The sequence below is a fragment of the Carassius carassius genome, chromosome 12 (genome assembly GCF_963082965.1).
Source record: "Carassius carassius chromosome 12, fCarCar2.1, whole genome shotgun sequence".
NCBI classification, from domain to species: Eukaryota; Metazoa; Chordata; class Actinopteri; order Cypriniformes; family Cyprinidae; genus Carassius; species Carassius carassius.
The window spans coordinates 30,290,485-30,314,288 of NC_081766.1; the positions used below are offsets into that span (position 1 = coordinate 30,290,485).

Sequence of the window (23,804 nt, forward strand, 5' to 3'; positions counted from 1 at the left end):
TCAAAATGCTTATAAATCATACAGAATGAGTTTTTTTTTTTTTGAGAAAGTAAAAATGCAAAAAGTTTCCTTAGAGGGTTAGGTTTAGGTGTAGGGTTGGTGAAGGCCGATATAATATATAGTTTGTACAGTATAAAAACCATTACGCCTATGGGATGTCCCCACTTTTCACAAAAACAAACGAGTGTGTGTGTGTGTGAGAGAGAGAACATGTTGGTTTAACTAAACTACACTGTGTGGACCAAAAAAAAAAAAAAAACAGAACAAAAAAAAACAGCCGGAAATTTAAACCAGCTCATAAACCATAGGTCATTTAATAAAGGATTTTTTTTTTTTTTTATATATATATAAATGGGTTTAAAAATTAGAGACATTTTGTTATCACAGGTAATCTGTCATCATGTGTTCATCCTCATGTTGTTTTAGATAAAACCTTTATGAGTTACCCATACATATCAAATATATGTTTTTATAAAAAGATATATAAATATAGAATTCTCAGAAGATATATTGTTTCTTAATGTCTGCAATTTTACCTCTCAAGGGCAGTAAATGACATGAAAAAAATGAACATTTTTGGATGAACTATCCATTAACTGCACCATGCTGTAGATTATTGTTTGTACTGTATGTTTCAATGCACAGCAGCAGTGAATCACTGGAGGCTACAGAGGTTTGGTTGAAGAGTTCCTGAGACATCAGGGTCATTGCTAAACATCTACATGTATTGATGGCATCAGCTGGTACCATTAATAAGGCTTGCCCCTATGTGTCAAAAATTTGAACTGTTCCAGTAAATTAGTAAAAAGGTGTTTTCTTCAGGTGTCATATCCCTGAAAAAAAAAACATCTACTCATATGTTATTGATAATGGCTTGCTGGCATGTACTATGCATCTCTAATTTCTTCTCAGCTTTCTGTGAGAAAAAACCCTGCATCCTGTCTAATGAGTAATTTTTGTATCCAAATCTGTCAAGTGTGTTGGTAAGGAAGTGACGTCAGGAAGCTGACTGTCTTTTATGTTGTTGTTAAACAGGTGTCTGGGGTTATTTTGAACTGCTGGGGAAATGAATTTACTGAAAGTCACTGGCTTTCTCATCAGTGCGCAGAGGATCATAACACAAATATTATTTCATATAACAAATTATTTCTTTTTGACTGATGTGATAATATCTGATGATATATACAGTAATTTACACACTTGAATGAAGGAGCTTTTGTTAGGTTTTTGCTGTCAGCTGAATCAAATAACTTAAGACTACCATATTGGTGTTTTTTGTTTTTTTTTCACATTGAGTCATCCTTGGAAGTACCATGTAAATACCATAGTGCATAAACATGGTAATCATTAAGTGCTATATTATATATCATAACATAATTTTTACCACTACAGGACATTTTTATAAAGATATGGCTAACATGAATTCAGTTTACATTCTGCTTTACCTTCAGCTTTCCTTTGATATTGTAATGAACTGAAAATTCACACAAATAGGTAAATATCATATGTTGTTTCAGAATAATGAATGGCAAATAATATTTAAAGCAGCTGATGACTCATGAATGTAAATCAAGTCAGGGCTTGAATTCCCTCAGTCGAACACATGCCCTACTGACAGCTCTGTTTGCCTTCAATCAGCATGTGTGATGGGCAGAAAGAGAATGCTAAAACAAATGCATGATGAAAAGGTAGTTGCAGAGAAAGGAGACAGTAGGAAGTTGCTATAGTGCTACTTGGATAGATGAGAGCAGAGGGCCAGACTCTACCACATGAGGGTCCTTTTAAATGCAGGCCATTAACCATTAATTTTGAAGCCACTTCTGCTCTTGGAGGAATAAAAGTGATCCGCTGTGGAACAAGCTCTTTTAGTACTTGAAAAAAATATGGATGCACTGGATGGTTTTACCACATCAGTGATCAAAGTCTTATCCGTGGCAAGAGAACAGTCTGCTCAGACCTCCTCAAGATCTAATATTCTGAATTTAAGAATCAGCTTCCAGTCAGTTCATGAGTCTTTAGTTCACTGAATTGGCTGCATCACACAGAAATTAAACTGAAAAAAATGTAATTCAAAATTGCAAGTGCAAAAAGTAAACTGATATTATTATTATTATTATTATTATTATTATTATTATTATTATTATTATTATTATTATTAATAATAATAATAATAATAATAATAATAATAATAATAATAGCAATAATAATACCAATTTAATATTATTATGTTGATTAACTTCCATTAATACTGACAATTAAAATTAAACAAATTTTAATTTAATTCCGGATTGAAATCCAGCGCTATTATTATTGTTGTTATTATTGTTATTATTATTATTATTATTATTATTATGCACATTTTTAAGCTGATTAACATTTTCAATTGAACTTTGTTCTGATATTGACAATTAGCACAAAACAGATTTAAACCAAAAAAAAAAAAAATGCAACATAAACAAATAATACATTATAATAATAATAACTTACATTGCTAACAACAATAACTTACAACAAGCACGTTGCCAGTTTTGCTTTACTGAGTCCGTTGTTTTTTTTGTTTTTTTCACAAAATTGAATTATGTCAGAAAACTACTTTTGCGAATTAGTCCTAGATTATTTGCCCAATCTAAGCCAACCAACTCCAAAAATATACTCTGGACTGTGAATATTAATAAATATAAAAAAAAGTAAAATAAATAAATAAATAATAATAATTCAATTTCAATTTCCGTATGTAATAATACATAAAAACGTTTGATGCTAATTTTAGCCACGTGTAAATTTAGCTATAACTCCTGAAAGGAATGAGATATATTCACCAAACTTGGTACACATGTGTATGAGCTCAGTCTTTGGACAAATAAAAAAACCTGCAGTGCTTGGCTACTTGGTGGCGCTATAATATTGAAAAAAACAAAACAAAACAAAAACATCTATAACCGTGCAACCATGAGTCCAATTGACTTGAAACTTGGTATGCAGTGCCTTTGTCCAAAGTTTCACAAGTGAGGACATTCGCATATCTAAAAAAAACATGACCACCATTATCCAATGAATTTGAGGTCGATCAGAACGAAACTCTGTGGGCATGTTCAACTTATGGCCCTAAAGGTCTGCAAGAATTTTGAAAGAAATAGGCCCCTATTTGGCACTAACAAGTTTTATGCCTCTGTAATTGAATGGTGTTTCACACAACCATGCAATATACATATCATTTGACATCTCCTCATACTGACCAACTCTGCCTCAAGAACCATTGCTGTCAATGAAATTGTTCATTAAATGTTATATCTGTAACACGGTATCATCAGGTACTTTTCTCCACGTTTTGGGAATGTCCAATTGTTGTCAACCTATGGACACATGAATTCTGTTTCATCCTTTTTACTACAACTTAATTACATGTCTAATCCATGTTTATGTCTTCTCAATGAAGATTCTAACTCCTGTATAAGTCAATTAAAGAAAGGAATGTTGTTTGCTGGTTTTACAGCTGCAAAGAAGGCAATAATAAAAAAATTGGATTACTATGCACGTGTGCAAAAACATTTTGGATTCATAGTCTCCTTAAAATAGTGATTTATAAATGTACAACAGCACGAATGAACAAGGCTAAACCTAGTAAGTCAAGTCAAGTCACCTTTATTTATATAGTGCTTTAAACAAAAAAGATTCCATCAAAGCAACTGAACAACATTAATTTGGAAAACAGTGTGTCAATAATGCAAAATGACAGTTAAAGGCAGTTCATCATTGAATTCAGTGATGTCATCCTCTCAGTTCAGTTGAAATAATATCTGTGCAATCATTTGCAATCAAGTCAACGATATCGCTGTAAATGAAGTGACCCCAATTAAGCAAGCCAGAGGCGACAGCGGCAAGGAACCAAAACTCCATCGGTGACAGAATGGAGAAAAAAACCTTGGGAGAAACCAGGCTCAGTTGGGGGGCCAGTTCTCCTCTGACCAGACGAAACCAGTAGTTCAATTCCAGGCTGCAGCAAAGTCAGTTTGTGCAGAAGAATCATCTGTTTCCTGTGGTCTTGTCCCGGTGGTCGTCTGAGACAAGGTCTTTACAGGGGATCTGTATTTGGGGCTCTAGTTGTCCTGGTCTCCGCTGTCTTTCAGGGATGTATGATGTAGCAAGTACATCAGGTGTTATGGGAAGTGTTCCCGGTTCCAGTTTACCTAATTAATGCAGCCTAAAAATCCTTTAACGGATTTGGATATTAGAAGCATAATTAGTGTGTTATGTGTAAACCAGGTTAAAGAGATGGGTCTTTAATCTAGATTTAAACTGCAAGAGTGTGTCTGCCTCCCGAACAATGTTAGGTAGGTTATTCCAGAGTTTAGGCTCCAAATAGGAAAAGGATCTGTCGCCCGCAGCTGATTTTGATACTCTAGGTATTATCAATTTGCCTGAGTTTTGAGAACGCAGCGGACGTAGAGGATTATAATGTAACAGGAGCTCATTCAAATACTGAGGTGCTAAACCATTCAGGGCTTTATAAGTAATAAGCAAGATTTTAGAAATCTATATGATGTTAGATAGGGAGCCAGTGCAGTATTGACAGAACCGGGCTAATATGGTCATACTTCCTGGTTCTAGTAAGAACTCTAGCTGCTGCATTTTGGACTAACTGGAGTTTGTTTACTAAGCATGCAGAACAACCACCCAATAAAGTATTACAATAATCTAACCTTGAGGTCATAAACGCATGGATTAACATTTCTGCATTTCACATTGAGAGCATAGGCCATAAGTTAGATATATTTTTGAGATGGAAAAATGCAGTTTTACAAATGCTAGAAACGTGGCTTTCTAAGGAAAGATTACTATCAAATAGCACACCGAGGTTCCTAACTGATGACGAAAGAATTGACAGAGCAGCCATCAGGTCTTAGACAGCGTTCTAGGTTATTACATGCAGAGTTTTTAGGTCCTATAGTGAACACCTCTGGGGGTTTTTTCAGAATTTTGCAGTAAGAGATTACTCGTCATCCAGTTTCTTATATAGACTATGCATTCTGTTAGTTTTTCAAATTGGTATGTTTCGCCTGGCCACGAAGAAATATAGAGCTAAGTATCATCAGCATAACAGTGAAAGCTAACACCATGTTTCCTGATGATATCTCCCAAGGGTAACATATAAAGCGTGAAGAGTAGCGGCCCTAGTACTGAGCCTTGAGATACTCCATACTGTACTTGTGATCAATATGATACCTCTTCATTCACTGCTACGAACTGATGGCGGTCATATAAGTATGATTTAAACCATGCTAATGCACTTCCATTAATGCCAACAAAGTGTTCTAGTCTATGCAAAAGAATGTTGTGGTCAGTAGTGTCGAATGCAGCACTAAGATCCAGTAGCACTAATAGAGAGATACAACCACGATCAGATGATAAGAGCAGGTAATTTGTAACTCTAAGGAGAGCAGTCTCAGTACTATGAGATGGTCTAAATCCTGACTGAAAAATCCTCACAGATACCATTTTTCTCTAAGAAGGAATATAATTGTGAGGATACTACCTTTTCTAGTAGTGGCTAAATTAACGAAAAATAAAGCATCAAGAAGTGTTGACATTTCCCAGCATCACAGCATTAATGACTTTATGAACTACTTTACTTCTAAAATCGATGCTATTAGAGATAAAATTGTAACCATTCAGCCGTCAGCTACAGTATCGCATCAGACAGTGCACTACAGATCCCCTGAGGAACAGTTCCACTCATTCTCTACGGAATGAGGACGAATTGAATAAACTTGTTAAATCATCTATATACCAACAACATGTATGTTAGACCCTATTCCATCTAAGCTCCTAAAAGAGGTGCTTCCAGAAGTCATAGATCCTCTTCTGACTATTATTAATTCCTAATTGTCATTAGGATATGTCCCCAAAACCTTCAAACTGGCTGTTATTAAGCCTCTCATCAAAAAAACACAACTTGACCCCAAAGAACTAGTTAATTATAGACCGATCTCGAATCTCCCTTTTCTTCTAAAAGAGATGAAAAGTAATCAGATCTAGCAATTTTTAATGCATTTCTGTATGATAGGTTACTTTCCTGCCAAGCAATACGAGATACCTCTAGTTTTATTTTCCTCCAGCTGCGCTCAATTTTCTGGACTGCTCTCTTTAGGGTGCAAGTATGCTCATTTTACCATGGTGTCAGACTGTTTTCCTTAACCTTCCTTAAGTGTAAAGGGGCAACCATATCTAAAATTCTAGAAAAGAGAGAGTCCATAGTTTCTGTTACATCATCAAGTTGTTCTGAGGTTTTGGACATACTAAGGAATTAATTTCCGGATACATCAGGAATATTACTTACAAAGCAGTCTTTTGTGGTAGAAGTGATGGTTCTACTATACTTGTAACAAGAAGTAGAATTTACAGTTTTAGCTATATAAAGTTTGCACAAACCTAAATAATGATCTGAGATACCATCATTGCATGGCAATGTTTTTCTTCCAAAATTTTGGACTATACAAAGGAATAACCATAAGGTTTTTTTTTCTTCTTCTTCAGATTTTAAAAATATGGATGTGTCTGTTGCTTCCACTTCCATGTTTTGTTTGTTTGAATTGATGTTTTTTTTTTTTTTTTTGCTAAATAATTCTAGGTTTTTAACTCAATTTCAATCAAACCACTGCAGCACAATTCTCTGGACACTCAATAACACATGGACATCTTTAATTATTGTACCCAAAGGCCTATAAATCCTCAAAGAAAACTTAAAACTCTACAAAACTCTACAAAAGTCCATTCATGCTTCACACGATTCAAAACAAGCAATCGGACAAAAATGTGCACTATAATGGTTATAAAGGATAAAAACAGTATATCTCTAAGTTAAACTCCATGAAATAGCAATTATAACCACTAATTGTTTAGAATTTAACCCATTCTAAGCATACATATATACATTTAAATTGGAATGAATGCATATTTTTGCTGGCTGAATCCAGATTTAATTTAGGAAGTGAATTGGAATTTGAAAGGCATTCTCTATCCACTTCTAAATTATGCGAAATCCTGAAACTCCAAAACTTTAACTCACTGCAGTTTAAGTGCATATCAGGTGTCAAAGGGCTTTTGTTGATATCAGTACATGTGTTTTTGCCGGCGTAAAAGACAGGAAGTAGCTCATCTCATCTGCACATTTCACTTTCAATTTCTGTCTGTCTTGCATTTCCCTTTTTTGTCAAGAGCTTATGAGAATCTGATGGTTATGACAAATGATTCATGCTTGAGTAAAAGTAAAAAGTATTCTCAAGCTACTACTTCATAATAAAAACACAGGACTTATGATAATACTCATTGACAGATTAAAATTGCTCATTACCTTAACAATCAAGCCCCCAAAAGTGCTACTGTAAGTTTTTTTTTATGCAAGCAGAGAAGATGTTCTCTGAACTGTGAACACAAATGTTGCAATCTTTTCCACAGTTTAAGGTGTCACTTGTCATTCACAGCTTAAAACAAATTGTTTCACAGTTCCTCATGAAAAGCTGTTAAATGGTAATGGATGCTCTTAGTATCTAAAACGGGAAGATCGGACTGAGTCAAAAGCAGTGTACTGTATTGTTTACTATTTGACATAAAAGAGAAACATTTGCATAGCGTATGATTTTTTTATTTATTTTTCATGATGAAAATTGAGATTTAATCAGGTATAAAAAAAAATAGTTTAGTTTGCAATAATAAAAAAAAAATGATTTCTGTAAAGCCATACATTTTTTAAATGGAAGGTCAAAATATTATGATATTTAAAATTATATGTTAATATAGATGTTAGAATATGTTTTTAAATAATAATAAAAAAATCTTTCCTCCTATATTTTTGTCAATTTTTATATATTTTCAATTTTGGAATGTATTTTTAGAGTCCCAAATGTAGCTGGCCTGGCCAAGAAGTAACTGATGGCAGAAACTGTCAGCAAATAAAGAGTGTTTAATTCATCAAATGTGTGAATGGTTGATGTCTGAGTATGCAAATTGAAGAGTTGTACTAACCGCTGCCCAAATCCTTTAAATGATGCACTTGTGATCATGCTCTCAAAAAGACACTCTGAGGATTGTGTTGTTTTGTCTGTGAGCCTTTACGGCTGTTGATTAAATGAAGATGTCACCCTTGTCTCTTTCTGAGGACATTTCTATTCCCTCCTGTCATTTATTGTGCCAAAACGAATTTGCCCATCATTATAATGGCTCTGCAGAGGCAACAGCCACAGTAGGTATATAGTGTGCATCTTTCTCGACTGTTTCTTTGGTATAGGATTAGTTTCAGCTTGTTCTGAGGTCTTCAGAAGACCTCTCGAAAATCTTGAAAATTTAATTTATAAACTAATTAAAATGGCAACAGACATAATTGTTCTATGATGTTTTTTTTTTTTGTTTTTTTTTTATGGGGTGTAATTAAAAAATTACCAGAAAAGTAAAAATGTATATATATATATATATATATTATTATTTATAAAATAGTATTTATTTTGTTTTTAAAAATTAAAAAGTTTTTTTTTAAGTCACAGAGAAGACCTTACAGACCTTCATTATTTATTTATTAAAAAAAAATTATCTATTTATTTTTTTTATTTTTTATATATATATATATATATATATATATATATATATATATATATATATATATATATATATATATATATATAGTAATCGTGTGCACGTTTTAGTACATTGAGGGAACAAATTAGTGATTTGTGCATACGATTTAACCTAATATTTTTTTTCCTGCATGTCATGTGCGGGACTCCGTAGTTTTCCTGGGTTATGCCATGTTAAAGTATTCATTAAAAATCATATTTGATATGATCAAGACTTCATAATTACACCACATGGCATTTTAGTAATTAAAAAAAATTATAATAATAAAAAAAAAAGAATGGTTGAACAATACAGTATTTTAGTAAATTTGCATAAGTTATAGCATAAGTTAGTCAACTGCTGACTAGTTGAAAAACCTAACATAGTCCTCACAAGGTCTTCAGACCTCCCTCTGAGTACTTCAGAAACCTCTGGCCACACGCTGACAACCCACCATCCTGTTGTCGCTTAGAAGGAAGTAGGACGTTAAGTAAAACTTGACTCAAGCATATTGCCTGAAAATAAATGTAAAAACATGTAAAATTTGCCAGGAGATGGATGTCCTACAGCAAGAAAACCCAGGCAGTGAAATATTACAGTAAACGGCGGGTAGTTTCCCTGACAGGAAGTCATCTTAACAGGTATGGGAAATGATCTCTTAACACACAAATATAAGCTTCAGTATTTGATAGTTTGCATTAGACTAAGAATCTGCTGTGTTTGGTGTGTGAGTGTCAACAATAGGGAAGAGCATGAAGATTTTTGTGTTTCTGTTTCCTCAGTTTAACTTCTCTGCCCCCAAGGAGGAAGCATATTTCAAAATGCTCAGTGAGGACGAGCTGCTCGCATGCAGAATGAAAGACACACACTTGAGGTACAGTTTTATCACTTTTCTCATATTATCACTCAAAGCATTGGTTGAGGGAGGGAGATGTTGTCTTGTGCATTCACCCTCTGGGGTTTGTGGACATTCTTTTAGCAAGTGCACTGAAATTAAGTTTGGATAGTTTTCTCTTCGTTGTTTGAGACTTCCTTTATTTTTTGAGCTCATCGTTGTGACCAAACATGAAGAAGTTTGTCTTCACCTTTGGGATATAGTAAAGCAACATTTTATTCGTTTCATTGAACAAAAGCCAAGAGAATAAATTGTCCTACACAAGAGAACGTAGAGAACACCTGCTGATGTGTCTGCTTTACATGTTAGACTTATGCACCTTCTTTCATGAATATATCTTATATCAAGAACAATTGTGGTAGTATCTCAGTGGTGAACCAGAGATATGTCTGAAACCTTCTTTGTTAAGATGAAAACATGATATAGTGAGAACCAAAAGCAAAATTATTGCTGTAAATATAAATGCATGTAAAACATTGAGAGTTTAATATAAAAGCAGAAAATATTTTGTATTTGTTGTGTGTTTAACCATAACTACCATGTTGTTATTTATAGCTGTTGATCAGCCTGACTTTTGTGCTTCAGTACCTATAGCTAGCACTCTGGTGACACTTCCCCTTATAGCTGTCACGAATCTTTGGCTTGGTGCCTGGTGGAAGTAATACATGCAGTTTATGATTGCATATGTATAAGTTTATGCACAATGCAATATGATGCCATAGATAGATAGATTGACTGATTGATTTTGCTTTATCTCTTTGCAGGAATAAGGATAAAAAAGGTAGACTCAGTCTTCTTCTGGCAAAGTCTGGATCGCATGAAAATGTCAGTCCTGAAAAGAAGCCACCAGCTAAAACTAACCAGTAAGTCTTTAGCATGTATACACATCGATTCACAATGTTATTTAATTAAAACAATGTGGGGTATTTATTTAACTGCAGTATTGTCAAAGTGTCGCTGATTATTCATGAAGCACCTTTCCAACTCTTAAAGTAATAACTGATGAATGTGATTTGAACAGCATTGCACAAGACGTGGCTCTGAGATGGCGTGATTCTTTTGAGGAGCTGCTGAGTCACTCAGGTATGATCTCTTTGTCTTAGCAGTGTACCGTAGTTAACATACTGAATGCTTCTCATTGAGCTGAAGTAGAAGCGTGCATCTCATCATGACCACAGGATCAGAAACCTGCTTGTGACTACACAGGGTTCTGAACATTCTGGTTTGCATGTCAATCTATCCAATGAATAGTTTGATTCAAAACACACACGCACACACACTATTTGATGTGAGTGTGAGTCTACAAGCATACTTGTATAGATCAGATAATAATAAATATAGCTGCAAACAGCTATTATGAGCCCTCCAACAGGACATTATAAAGATGTGCACATTTGGTCATATATTGCAGATGGTGAATTGAAGAGAATTAGCTCAAATTTCCAAGAAAAACTTTTTTTTAACATTAGTTAACTAACATCAACAAAGATTAATTAAAACTGTAACAAATATAAAAATATTTTTTTTTTTCATACCATTTTCAGATGTTTTAACCATACAACTGCAATAGTCTATTGCATAGATATTCCAATGCAAAAAAAAACAAAAAAAAAAAAACACGTAGCACAACATGAAGAAGAATACTAACAGAAACATTTGTACAAATTATTTTGTCCAGTCGAATTTACTCAACTGTAACTCATGCATTTAGCGAATAATTATCAAATCATCTGGTTTCAGATGGGGTAGAAGTTTTCACACAGTTTCTACGCACTCAGTTCAGTGAGGAGAACATTGAGTTTTGGTTAGCCTGTGAAGACTTTAAGACCACTGAGTCTGCAACCAAACTGCAGTCTAAAGCCAAACAGATACATGCCATTTTCATCGACAAGGAAGCCCCCAAAGAGGTATGTGCACATTTGCATTTTGAACATAACGACAGGGTGGAAACATTTTTTTTCCATGACCTTACTGTAAAACATTAACAATTTACCATTATTGGGGGCCAAGCACCAAAGGTGTGTAGGCACCTATTGTATCCGTTGGCATTCTTATTCTTCTTCTTCTTACATTTCTTCTTCCGCTGTTGAGTCTATGGCAAGCCCATAGAACCGCTTGCGTGAAAGTTATGAAAGTTATGTTAGTGGCACACTAATAGAAAACAGTGAGAAAAGTCACCGTAGCAAATTTGGAGTCTCTAACTCAAAATCTCTAGCGCCGGCACTCTTCCGAAGTTTCACTTAACTTTATGCTAATATATTTTGAACCATAAGGCACAGAAGGAAAATTGAATGAACATCAAAATTCAAAAATCGCAAAGTGTAGTTTTTTTTTCTAATTTTAAATGTTTGAAAAACCTCCTTTTTCGAACTCGTCCTAGAGGCATTGTATAATTCGCAACAAAATTGTCTCAGATCATCTTCAGACCATGCTGGCAAAAAGTTGTGGAATTCAAGTTAATTCTTCAAACCGTTCTTGAATAACGCATAAACGAATTTGCAGAATTACGCAGAGAAATGGATGTGAGGCTATATCACCGCAACGGTTTGGTGTATTGGGACCAAACTTGGTGTGTGTTATTACAAGCATGACCTGAGGCTACTTAAGCCCCTTTCACACTGCACGTCGGACCCGGCATATTGCCGGAATACTGCCGGGTTGCCTTCTGTGTGAAAGCAAACACGTCTCGGGATTGATTCCGGCATTGAACCCGGGTCGGGGACCTAGTTACATTGCCGGGTTCAACCCGGGACGAGCGCTGTGTGAACAAAAGCCAGATCTAATGCCATGTCGAAGTGATGATGCGCGTTATTGCGCGACTCTTTTACCGGCTGTTTTGAAGGACGATCAACATTCGCGACAAAAATATATGTGCAAACTGTAATGAAGCAGAAATCAGTTGGTTCCTCACTTGCACGCTGACGCCGAGATCGTTCGCTTGCTTCAGTGAAAGTATAACGTGCCTAATGTTTTCGACTCGTACATTACACGTCACGCCCTGATGTCACGTGTCGTTACGGGATCTTTACCGTTGTGTGTGAAAGCACGCACATATCCCGGGTAATCACTGGCAGTGTGAAAGTGCAAAATCTAGCGACCCGGGAACAATTGCCGGAACACTTTACCTGTGTATTTGCTGGAATGGCAGTATGAAAGGGGCTTTACAGTGTTTCAGCACAGTGCCACCTAGTGGTCAGAAGATATGAAAAATGGCTATATTTGTTAATAACTTCTGAATCGTTTGACCAAAAATCACTGGTCTCTTTAGATTCAGTGTAGCATACAGAGTCGAACCATAACCAATTTTTCCATATTTCCCATTTTGGACATCTGCCATTTTGAATTTTGTAGCAAAATGCTATATTTTATTAATGCATTGATGTATTGTCAAGAAACTTGGTATGGGTCATCAGCTTGATTACCAACGAGCACCGTTACTCCGATCAACACGAAACCACCATAGGAAATTTGGAAACATATCATGCCGGCAAGATGCTAACACCAAATTGCCAAAATGGTGATAGAAAGTGGCAAGTAAATGCAAATAAAGTCTGCAATCAGTCATTTTTTCTGTACTCATATATAAAACTGTCAATAACAGCAAAACAAAATGATATATTTTCACTAAATTTGACACACATGTATGGGCACACTGTAAGGACACAAAAAAACTGTGTCTGTGCCTCTTGGTGGCATTATGATTGAGTAAAACATGAAATTGCCATTGACTACAATAGATTATTTTGATATAAAATGCTATATTTTACGAATGCATTGGTGTACCATTACAAAACTTTGTATGTACCATCGAGACCATGACCTGAAAGTACTCAAAAAAGTTTTCAGACAGCACCACCTTGTGGTCAAAAGTTATAATGAAATTTCAAATAAATGTTGATAGACAAAACCGTTTTCGCATACCACAGCAACGAATTTGAGGCATGATGCCAAAATTTCACTTGAGGCTGTATCTATACAATGCTTTGGCACATTAACACCAATTTTTTTTTTTTTATTAGCTTTATTATTTGGGACCAGTTGGTCGTACTGCAACTAATTTTGCGTTATGTTGTCATTGTAATGTAACAGTGATTTTTAGAACATTTCATGTCCGTAGATTTCCTCACTTCATGTTTGATGCCTTGATGGTCAAATTCTTCAAGGTATTTCTGGAGAACCATGTGTAACGCCAATAATTCAATATGTGACTGAAGGTTTTTGGTGATCTGAGACAATAAAAAAAAAACACGTGAAATGACATAAAATGACATTATTCCAAATGACGTTATCCATAATGTTATTCCAGAATTATATAATTTTTGCCTATATTTTCTGTATGTTGCAAATATAACAACAGTAGGGTGAATTTGAACAAGGAAGATCTAGTCAGGTAGAAATCTGTTACTGAAATCTGCACAATTCAAGGAACTGAACAAGGAAATTAGCCATTTAGGCTATTCAGTTCCAAAGTTTTAAGCAAAAACGTGCAACTTTCTGCTGTTGTAACACACTACAAGTAAAATGAGTTACATAATCAGATTACTTTTTTTTTCAAGCAACACATTACTTTTAAATTTACAAGAAAATATCTGAGGTATTTGTTATTAAAAATAAAAAAGCAAGCCTAGCCCAGGTGAAAAAGTAACACTAACACTAAGCAACAGAAGTAACAGAATTAGTTCCTTTTTTATGGTGCAATGCAATATTGTAATGCATTATGTTTAAAAGTAACTTTCCACAACACCGGTTCCATGTATTCAGAATTTTAATTTTTAAGAGATCTATTTTATGTCACTACAACCTGTTTATCATCCCCCACAACAAATAAACACATGCTATTTTGGAAAGCACCTTGTTGCTGGTAACGAATGATGCTACGTTTCTGTTAGCGAATCTTCACTTTGGTTAACCTCAGTGGGAGTCACATTAAAAGCAAACATGGCTCTGTTAAATGAAGTCTGTGGTAGTGCAGAGCTGCATCGCCATCAAAGACCTGCCATTGTGTTTGTGCAGAGGCCATTGTCGGCCCCCGGCCACATGACTGGGGGCAGATATGTGACTGTGTGGTTTTCCTGCTTTTGGCTGCAAACTCCCCCTCAGCCACCCACACAGCTGAGAAAATAGACTGTGAAAAACTGAGAAGTGAAAATGAGGCAGTGGGACCACTCACTCTAGTCTGACCAAAGTAAGAACGGATAAACAACTAAGAATGGAAGGTAGCACCGCTCAAAGTCAACTTTATCTTATCAGTGATGGTAAAGGAAAACTTTAAAATTGTAATACTTGTTTAATCATACACGAGGAGCAGTGCCTGCATAAAACTACAGACAGACACATGTGTTATATGTAATACTTTTGGAGAAATGCTTTTTAAGCAGCAACTGTGGCCTGGACAGAGGGAGAATGAGTCAGAGCAAATGCTGTGGACAGAAAAGATGTGTGTAAATAACAAATAAAACTTTTTTTAAAACCTAATTTCATGAACATGTTTGATCATTTTTTATTTCGTTTTATTATATAGTTTATTTGCCAAATGTTACTAACAACACAACAGTGTGAGCGAAAAGTGTAAATTAAAAATGTACACACATTTCAGAATGTCTTTGTATTTGGTTTTGCCAGTATATAGGTGAATGGCATGACACTCCCTTGTTTGTGCAGATCTATTAATTTATTCATAATTATTAAAATGTAATTCATGCATACACAGACTTGAGGGTTATGGAGTCAGAAATGTTACTGTACTGATAAAATGACAAAGAAAAAATTAATCACTAATTAATTCATTATGAATTTATATATATATATATATATATATATATATATATAACGGTGGCCGAGACAGCTCAATACGCTGCAACTTAAGAAAACACATGCAAATTGAAAAAACATCAGCAACACAAGTGTTGCAAATCCTCACAACACAAGCATATAGCAAAACGCGCTACAAATCCTCACAACACTTGCATACAAACGAAACACGCTGCAAATACTTCACAACACATAAATTAAGAAACGCAGCAAATCCTCACAGCAAATACACGTTAAGAAACAATTAATGAAGCATTACAAATTTATTTTCATTAACCTTGAAATTATATTTAGTTGAGAATATTAAAGTTAGCCATCTTAAAGGGTTAGTTCGCCCAATTTGCAAAATTATGTCATTAATAACTCACCCTCATGTTGTTCCAAACCCGTAAGACCTCCGTTTATTTTTTGAACACAGTTTAAGATATTTTAGATTTAGTCCGAGAGCTCTTAGTCCCTCCATTGAAGCTGTGTGTACAGTATACTGTCCATGTCCAGAAAGGTAAGAAAAACATCATCAAAGTTGTTCATGTGACATCAGAGGGTCAGTTAGAATTTTTTGAAGCATCGAAAATACATTTTGGTCCAAAAATAGCATAAACTACGACTTTATTCAGCATTGTCTTCTCTTCCATGTCTGTTGTAAGACAGTTCAAAACAAAGCAGTTTGTCATATCCGGTTCGCGAATGAATCATTCGATGTAACCGGATCTTTTTGAACCAGTTCACCAAATCGAACTGAATCGTTTTGTACTGTTTGAGTACATGAATTACTCCGGGATATTGGTTTGTTTGAACTCAGAGGGAGTGTCAGCCACATTAAAAAAGTTAACAGCTTAAGTCATTTGTGGATTAATGCGTATTGGAGACGCGAACCGTTTAAAACGATTCAGTTCGATTTGGTGAACTGGTTCAAAAAGATCCGGTTACATCGAATGATTCATTCGCGAACCGTATATGACAAACTGCTTTGTTTTGAACTCTCTCACAACAGACACGGAAGAGAAGACAATGCTGAATAAAGTCATAGTTTTTGCTAGTTTTGGACCAAAATGCATTTTCGATGCTTCAAAAAATTCTAACTGACCATCTGATGTCACCTGGTCTACTTTGATGATGTTTTTCTTACCTTTCTGGACATGGACAGTATACCGTACACACAGTTTCAATGGAGGGACTGAGAGCTCTCAGACTAAATCTAAAATATCTTAGACTGTGTTCCAAAAATAAACTGAGGTCTTACAGGTTTGGAACAACATGAGGGTGAGTTATTAATGACATAATTTAGCAAATTGGGCGAACTAACCCTTTAAGTAACGTTTTACATTTAATCATGTAATTATTCAGCTTATTTAGGCTAATAATATCCAAAAGATAAAGGAATCATGGTGTTTAAAAAACACATTGAAAAAAAAAAACTCACCTTTCAGTTCACCAACAACTCCACTGACAAGTAGCCACTGCACGATAAACAAATCCAAGTCGGGTCCGACACTTTTTGAGGTCTCCTTGAAACATTTACATTGTGGTCAGTGCTTTTTGCAGAGCGTTTGTTAATTGCATGTGTTGTGAGGATTTTCAGCGCATTTCGTTAATGCATGTGTTGTGAGGATTTGCTGCGTTTCTTTATATGTATGTGTTGTGAAGGATTTGCAGCGTGTTTCGTTTATGCATTTGTTGTGATGATTTGCAGCGCGTTTCGTTAAATGCATGTGTTGTGATGATTTGCAGCGCGTTTCGTTAAATGCATGTGTTGTGATGATTTGCAGCGCGTTTCGTTAAATGCATGTGTTGTGATGATTTGCAGCGCGTTTCGTTAAATGCATGTGTTGTGATGATTTGCAGCGCGTTTCGTTATATGCATGTTGTGATGATTTGCAGCGCATTTTGTTATATGCATGTGTTGTGATCATTTGCAACACTTGTGTTGTCAAAATGATTTGTGAGAAGAAAGTTTTACTACTAAGAATCTCCTCCTCATGAGATTTTTCTAAAGCTGAAGAAAACACAGATCAGCGATATGGCGAAATCATAGTTGGCCCACAAAAATGATCTTTCTACGACATTTTCATCTTGCATAACTTCATGAACCTTGTATTTCATCATAGTGTTCGAAAACCTAATTTTTTGACGTCCTCATGTTTTACGTTTTGCTCCTTTCCCATCAGATCAACATCGACCACTCAACCAAGGCCACTATTGAGAAGAACATCCTGAAGCCCACTACGTCCTGCTTTGATGTAGCACAAAGTAAAATCTACAGCTTAATGAAAAGAGACTGCTACCCACGATTCCTCACCTCCGATATCTACTTGACCCTGACCAAGAAGGCAGGCCCACCCACTATGATCAGAAGAAGGTCACGCTCCTTCGTTTTTAATGAACGTCCTGAAGGCACAGCGGACTGGTTGTAGATGTGTGATGCTAGGTTGTGTTGTTGTTGTATATTGTCAATAGCACTTGATCGTGTGGCACCTCTTAGCTATTTATTAACAATAGATCCTGTGGGCTGGTATTTAAATACTAATAATTCTGTTATGATTGTCAAATGCTCGATTATGCTTGAAGGATTTCATGCCAAGCTTAATTTAATCTACATGTTTAGAATGCCTAAACATTGTAAATAACTGTTTAAGGATTGTCTGTATAATAAACTGTACATATATGTATTTTAATTTGGCCTACAGCTAATTGTAACAACGGGCACTGTCACATCACTGTCAAAGACAGAGTAAAAAAGAGAGCAAAAAAAAACTTGAAAGAACTTTGAAGAATTGAAAAATAAAACCAAATGTCTGAGGAAAAATTGGGATGGGACTTTATAAAATCCATGTTTATGAAGGAGTTTTGATAGTGTAGCCAGACTTTTGGTTATCAGTTTAAAGTCTGGTCCAACAGAGCACTACACTGATCAGGTATTTTTAGGCTGACATTGAAGTTAGCATCACCCTGGTTCCCTCCATAAAAACCCAGTAAAAATGTTTCCATTGACTTTTTGGTTATTGCAGAAGAGAAGCTCTGTGACCAACAAAAGTTAACCCTATCAAGTCGATTAACGCGGATACGCGTTTTGAGTAATTTTCTCCTGATAACCCCGAAAATAACTTAAATTACACTTTCAGTTTTAATCGTACAGATAAGAGCAATACATCAATCGAATCTGTAAAGGATCTACTTTTTTTTGGATACAGACATAATAACAACAAAACTTTGTGCACTTATAAAATAAAGATAACAAACAAGGTGCGCTGTCTGCAGCCTTTGTCTGCGCTGATCTTCTTTTACAAACACGTCATTAAAATGAACTGTAACTCAGTTACATGGCATGACAAAACTTCTCCAGGCCCCAAAAATACCCTTAGACTCCAGAGGGTTAAAGATTCTTATACATTTTCTTCATAATGATAATCTTCACAAATTAACACAACTTTAAAGGGGTCCTATTATGGATTTTACAAATTCTTGATTTAGGTTTTGGGGTGTACTAGAATACATCTTCATGCTTGATTGTTCCAAAATATTATGTTTCACATATTTTACATTACATTCTGTCTCAAACACCCTGTTTAGTTCCTGTTTCAATTAATCCCCTCCTTCCGAAATATGAACTGTGCTCTGATTGGTTAGTTAATCCAGTGAGTTGTGATTGGTGAACCGTTTAGAGTGTGCTCTGAAAATGACACAGCCTTTACCATAACTGCAAGTTTCATCTGCTCAGCTGTAAATATTGATGAGGGTGTCAATTTTGCCACACTGCTATCCTCCATAAAATGTGCAGCACACAGATAAACGACAGGGTTGTAATGTTCAGGAACAATACGCCTTATGTGGGCCAACAAAAGGGGTTTTGGAATCAGGGTTGACATAAAGTTGCAAACTAAAGTTGTGGACCGTTTTAATGAATTTTGAAGCCTACGATCACAAAAATCTTAAAATGAACTCCACCACAGTTGCATGACTTCCTTTTTTTTTTTGCTAGAGCATCATTATAAACACAATGAGGCTATGAAAGCGAGTAGTAAGTAGATGTGTTTTTCTGTTTTGCATAATGACTTCTAATGTCCCTGTCAACCTCTGTAGTCCTATTTAGCCACTTATTAGCAACTTTTTCCAGGCAAGTAGAAGCTTTAAAAATCATGAAGGGTTATCCTGAGCTTGATCTGTTTTAACCACTGACATTATTTAAAGCATTTAGCCAAAAACCCATTCGAAGTGCTAAAATGCTAACAAAGTTCTAGGTTTTGTATAAAAAAATACATCATCACTGCAACACAGCTCATTTTAGCCAAGAACCACCCACTTTGACCACCAAATGAAATCTGTTTGGAGCTTGCAGTGGATTTGCGTGCACTCTGCAGACAGACTGTGGGAGGTGTGCTGCTCGAGGCTGACACTAGTTGTGCTATGCAAACATAGCTAACAGGTACTCAGTGTTTGCAATTTGTCGAGATTTCATCCCAGTGATGTATTTAAAAAAAATTTTCCACAAATCATTTTCTCAAAGGTGTCCACATTTACCTCCTGATGCGAGTCATTAGAGCTCATGTCAGATTTCCAGCTGTCTTCAGCGAGACCCGCGTCTGATTCACTGTCTTCCTATCAAACCAGACTGCTAGTGTCTCATAGCAATCATCGATTATGCATGCACAGACAGGCTACTGGAATGCATAATGTCTAACTTTGGGTGCCACCAAGCAGAACGCAGTCAGAGATGGAATTAAAAATATGTATATCCAACATTTTACTCAATTTCTATTTGCAGCATGTAGAATAATTTTGCTCCATTAATCAAACAGTTTACTTGAATAAGTGCATCATTCTGGTTCATTCTGAGCATTCTGAGGTCACATAGGCTACCAAACCAATTTCACAGGAAAACTTTTTTATAAAACTATTTTTAGGGGTATATTTATATATATATATATATATATATATATATAAGTAGTGAGTAATATTAACAGAGTGCAACATTCAGGTTACGGGAGTATAGGGGAGAGCAGGGGTGAAAGTACCATTTTTCAGAAAAACATCATTTTAAAAGATAATGTTGTAGACAGAGATATATTTCTGCTGTGGCCAGTAACTCAGAAGTGTGGTCTATCAATACCAGGTGGTATTTTGTAGAAATGTAGAAAGACTTCAGTATAATTTCACTTTGAACATACGTTGCACATTGTTACTTTCGACCCTGTCAGTTGGGACGAAAGTAACACAACATTATAAGCTAGATTTTTTTCTGTTACTCTTATTTTTCTTAAGTATACCTGATTGTGACCTTGTTAATATGTAACTGCATCTTTATCTTTGCAAAAAAAATATTAAATTACATTTTCATATTTTCATTTTAAATTTAAGTTTCATCAGATGTCTCAAAACCTGACTGTATTTTTTTTAATTGTCAATTTCAATGTATCTCATTTCAACTCGATTTAATTTAATACTGAAAAAATATGAAAATGCAAACTTTAGGATGTGTTAAAGCACTAAATAACCTGTAGATTGATCATTACTGTGACACATGAAACAAGAAAAACAACACGACTAATTTGAAAAGATTACCGCTTCAATAATTTCCTTTTTGTACTCGAAAACAGTTTTGAAAACTATGTTTAAAGTTGTTTATTGTATATATCAAAAAAATGTATTTATTGCAAATTATGCATATATGCATAATTAGAAATAATCTTAAAATACATATTTGAAATATACAATCAACAACTTCAAATGGATAGTTTTAGATTTCTCTGTTGTTTTTCATTTGATTATGTCATACGCAGTGGTTCATGGGATTGTAGTTCTTTTCCTCACTAAAGACTTAAACACAGTCTTCTCCTTTCGTCTTTTTGTCCGATTTTCAAATACTTTTTTTGCTTTAAATAAAAGTTTGTAATGTTGTTACTCATCTCAGATTTGGTTAGTTACAATTCTTACAAAACTTACAATACTAAAAAAGTGGGCGGCACTAATGCACTCTATTAACAATATGTACTTACTATAGGATTAAAACTAGGTTTTGGCTTACATATGGTTGCACGTTTTGGTAACACATAATTTTAAGGATTCCTTGTTACACATGTTACATGTACCTACTATTATAATAACAATTGATTATGCATAATTACATGCATAATCATTACATAAGTAACCCTAACCATATAGTAAGTACATGTAGTTAATTAATATTACTCAGTACTTAAATGTATAATTACACTGTAACAAGGACACCTTAAAATAAAGTGTAACCCACTTTTTATAAATAATTTATTGTTATACAGTAAGAAAACTGTTACCGTTACCATTGCTATTTATTCACTTCACTTGTCTAAGCACGTAAACTTCCCAAATTTCCCCCATTAGACACTCAAGGATGCAGTCCATACATTTTTAAGAAGCCTTATCAATCTTAAAGTTAATCAGACTAACACCATCAAACCATAATAATCATAATTAGCCCTAAATCGAGCATCTTGGTAGAACGATTATTTTAATATCTATTAAAGTGGAAGAACTGAGGTTTCATGAATCATAAATAGATGTTGACTAATGAACTGTTTCGGGGGCTGTGTGAGATCAGGCAGAATTGGGTCATCATCACAAACATAGAAGGCTGATTATTGCTCTGACTGTACAGAAGATGTCTTATACCGTAAGGTAACCCAAATGGACGCTTGCTCTATGTGACCATATGGAAACAAAGCTTTTGGTGGTGTAACACTTGTTACGGGAAATGTAATACAGACAAGTGTTAGCGTGGCATAATCAAATGTGTTGTTGTGTTTAACACCCCACAGTGCTACTTTGAGATACACCAGATGTTTCTGCAAAAGCATTTGACCCTGACAGGAAAGAGAAGCTAGTCTTAAAGGGATAGTTCACCTAAAATGAAAATACTGTCATTTATTCATCCTTATGTCGTTTCAGACTTGTTTGACTTTACTTCTTCCCTGGAACATGAAAAATATCTTCATTACACACGCATAGTGTACCGAGTTAATAAGGAATTTTCCACATTGATTTTTTCATTGTGTGGTGTTTTAGGATCGAAGGAAACCTTGGTAAAATAAATGTGCTGGTAATTTTCCACCAGGACAGTGTACAGTGAATGTCAGTGTGGCCCCAGTGCTGTTTAGACCCCATTGACTTTAATTCTATGAAACATTCTTCAAAACACCTTTGTTTGTGTTCTGCAGAAGAAAGTCATACATGTTTGGAATGACATGAGGGTGAGTAAATGATGATAGGATTATCATTTTTTAGAGAAAAAACAATGGGATTCTGCAGTATGCCTGAAATAAAATGATATAATTTGAATAAATGAATTATATTTAAAATATCCTCTCTGCTTTGTGAAATGAAAGCAAAATAATTTACTCCTTCAAATGACATATAAACCACCATCATCTTGCTAAGCTACACAAATGACAAAATGTGAAAAAGGATTATGAGTGTTTTTGCTGTAATCCTAGAGCAGATTATTAAACACTTACAGCATATCATCTCTCCATGTCACCATTATGAAGCCATGCAACAGATTAGTTAAGGTTATCTTCTAGCTGACACTAACAGGACACACTAGCGTGTGAAGATTTAAGACAAATTCATCCCTGTTGATGCTTGTAAGAGAGGTGGGGGTGTTTTGCACATGGATGTTTAGTGTGCAGCAGGCCAGGAGGAACAGAGGTGAGAGGAAGTTCGTTCAGGAAACACAGCTCCTCCTGCTGGAGGAAGGAGTTTGTACATTTTGACACATGATGAGAAATGAAAATGAAAATTCTGTCATCATTTACTCACCCTCCACTTTTTTTTTCTTTTTCTTCTGAACACAAAAGAAAACATTTTAAATAATGTTGTTAACTTAACAGTTGACAGTAGCCATTGACTTTTTAAATTTATTTTTCCATACTATGGAAGTCAATGGCTACCGTCAACTATTTGGCTTCCAACATTCTTCAAACTATCTTCTTTTGATCAACAGTTGAAAGAAATTCAAACCGGTTTGGAATAACTTGAGGGTGAGTAAATTATTTATATATAACACTCAAAAGTTTGGGGTCAGTAAAACTTTCAAATGTTTTTTGAAAGTAGTATCTTAGTTTCACCAAAGCTGCATTTATTTGATACACTAAAAGCAGTCATACTGTGAAATTGTATTCCTGTTTACAATAACTGTTTTCTATTTTGATGACAAAACTGAATATTCAGTGTCACGTGATCCTTCAGAGATCTTTGTAAAATGCTGATTTGGAGATCAAGATACATTTTCTGTTATCAATGTTGATCAATGTCAATGTTTTTTTAATAGAAATTTGATATAATATTATAAATGTCTTTATTGTCACTTTTGACCAATTGAATGTGTCCTTACTAAACATAAGTATATATATATATACATTTTTATGCATTTTTGTTTGATCAGGATTTACACATGGCTATCCCCGGGGTCCTTGACAGACCTGACTAAATGGGCAGACTGAATACTTTATGATACTGG

General features: G+C 35.0%; 1 protein-coding gene across 2 annotated transcripts; it reads left to right on the top strand.

Moving 5' to 3' along the window:
- Positions 1-9,049: 9,049 nt before the first annotated feature.
- LOC132155203 (regulator of G-protein signaling 21-like) lies at positions 9,050-17,993 on the top strand. 2 transcript variants are annotated; one of them, XM_059564068.1, is made up of 6 exons: positions 9,050-9,248; positions 9,390-9,481; positions 10,267-10,365; positions 10,524-10,585; positions 11,243-11,409; positions 17,482-17,993. In XM_059564068.1, exons 2-6 carry the CDS (start codon positions 9,429-9,431, stop codon positions 17,725-17,727), a joined length of 627 nt encoding a protein of 208 aa, XP_059420051.1. In that variant the 5' UTR covers positions 9,050-9,248; positions 9,390-9,428; the 3' UTR covers positions 17,728-17,993. The 2 variants fall into 2 exon arrangements, with proteins under 2 accessions (XP_059420051.1, XP_059420050.1); XM_059564067.1 differs by lacking the exon at positions 9,050-9,248 and having other exon boundaries at positions 9,323-9,481.
- The last annotated feature ends 5,811 nt before the right edge of the window (positions 17,994-23,804 follow it).

What these genes read in the sequence shown, in the direction of transcription:
- LOC132155203 (XM_059564067.1), top strand. Translation starts at nt 9,360, where the DNA reads ATGAAGATTTTTGTGTTTCTGTTTCCTCAGTTTAACTTCTCTGCCCCC. An exon ending in GGAGCTGCTGAGTCACTCAG is followed by an intron (nt 10,586 to 11,242) that starts GTATGATCTCTT and finishes ATCTGGTTTCAG; the next exon opens with ATGGGGTAGAAGTTTTCACA. An exon ending in ACAAGGAAGCCCCCAAAGAG is followed by an intron (nt 11,410 to 17,481) that starts GTATGTGCACAT and finishes CTTTCCCATCAG; the next exon opens with ATCAACATCGACCACTCAAC.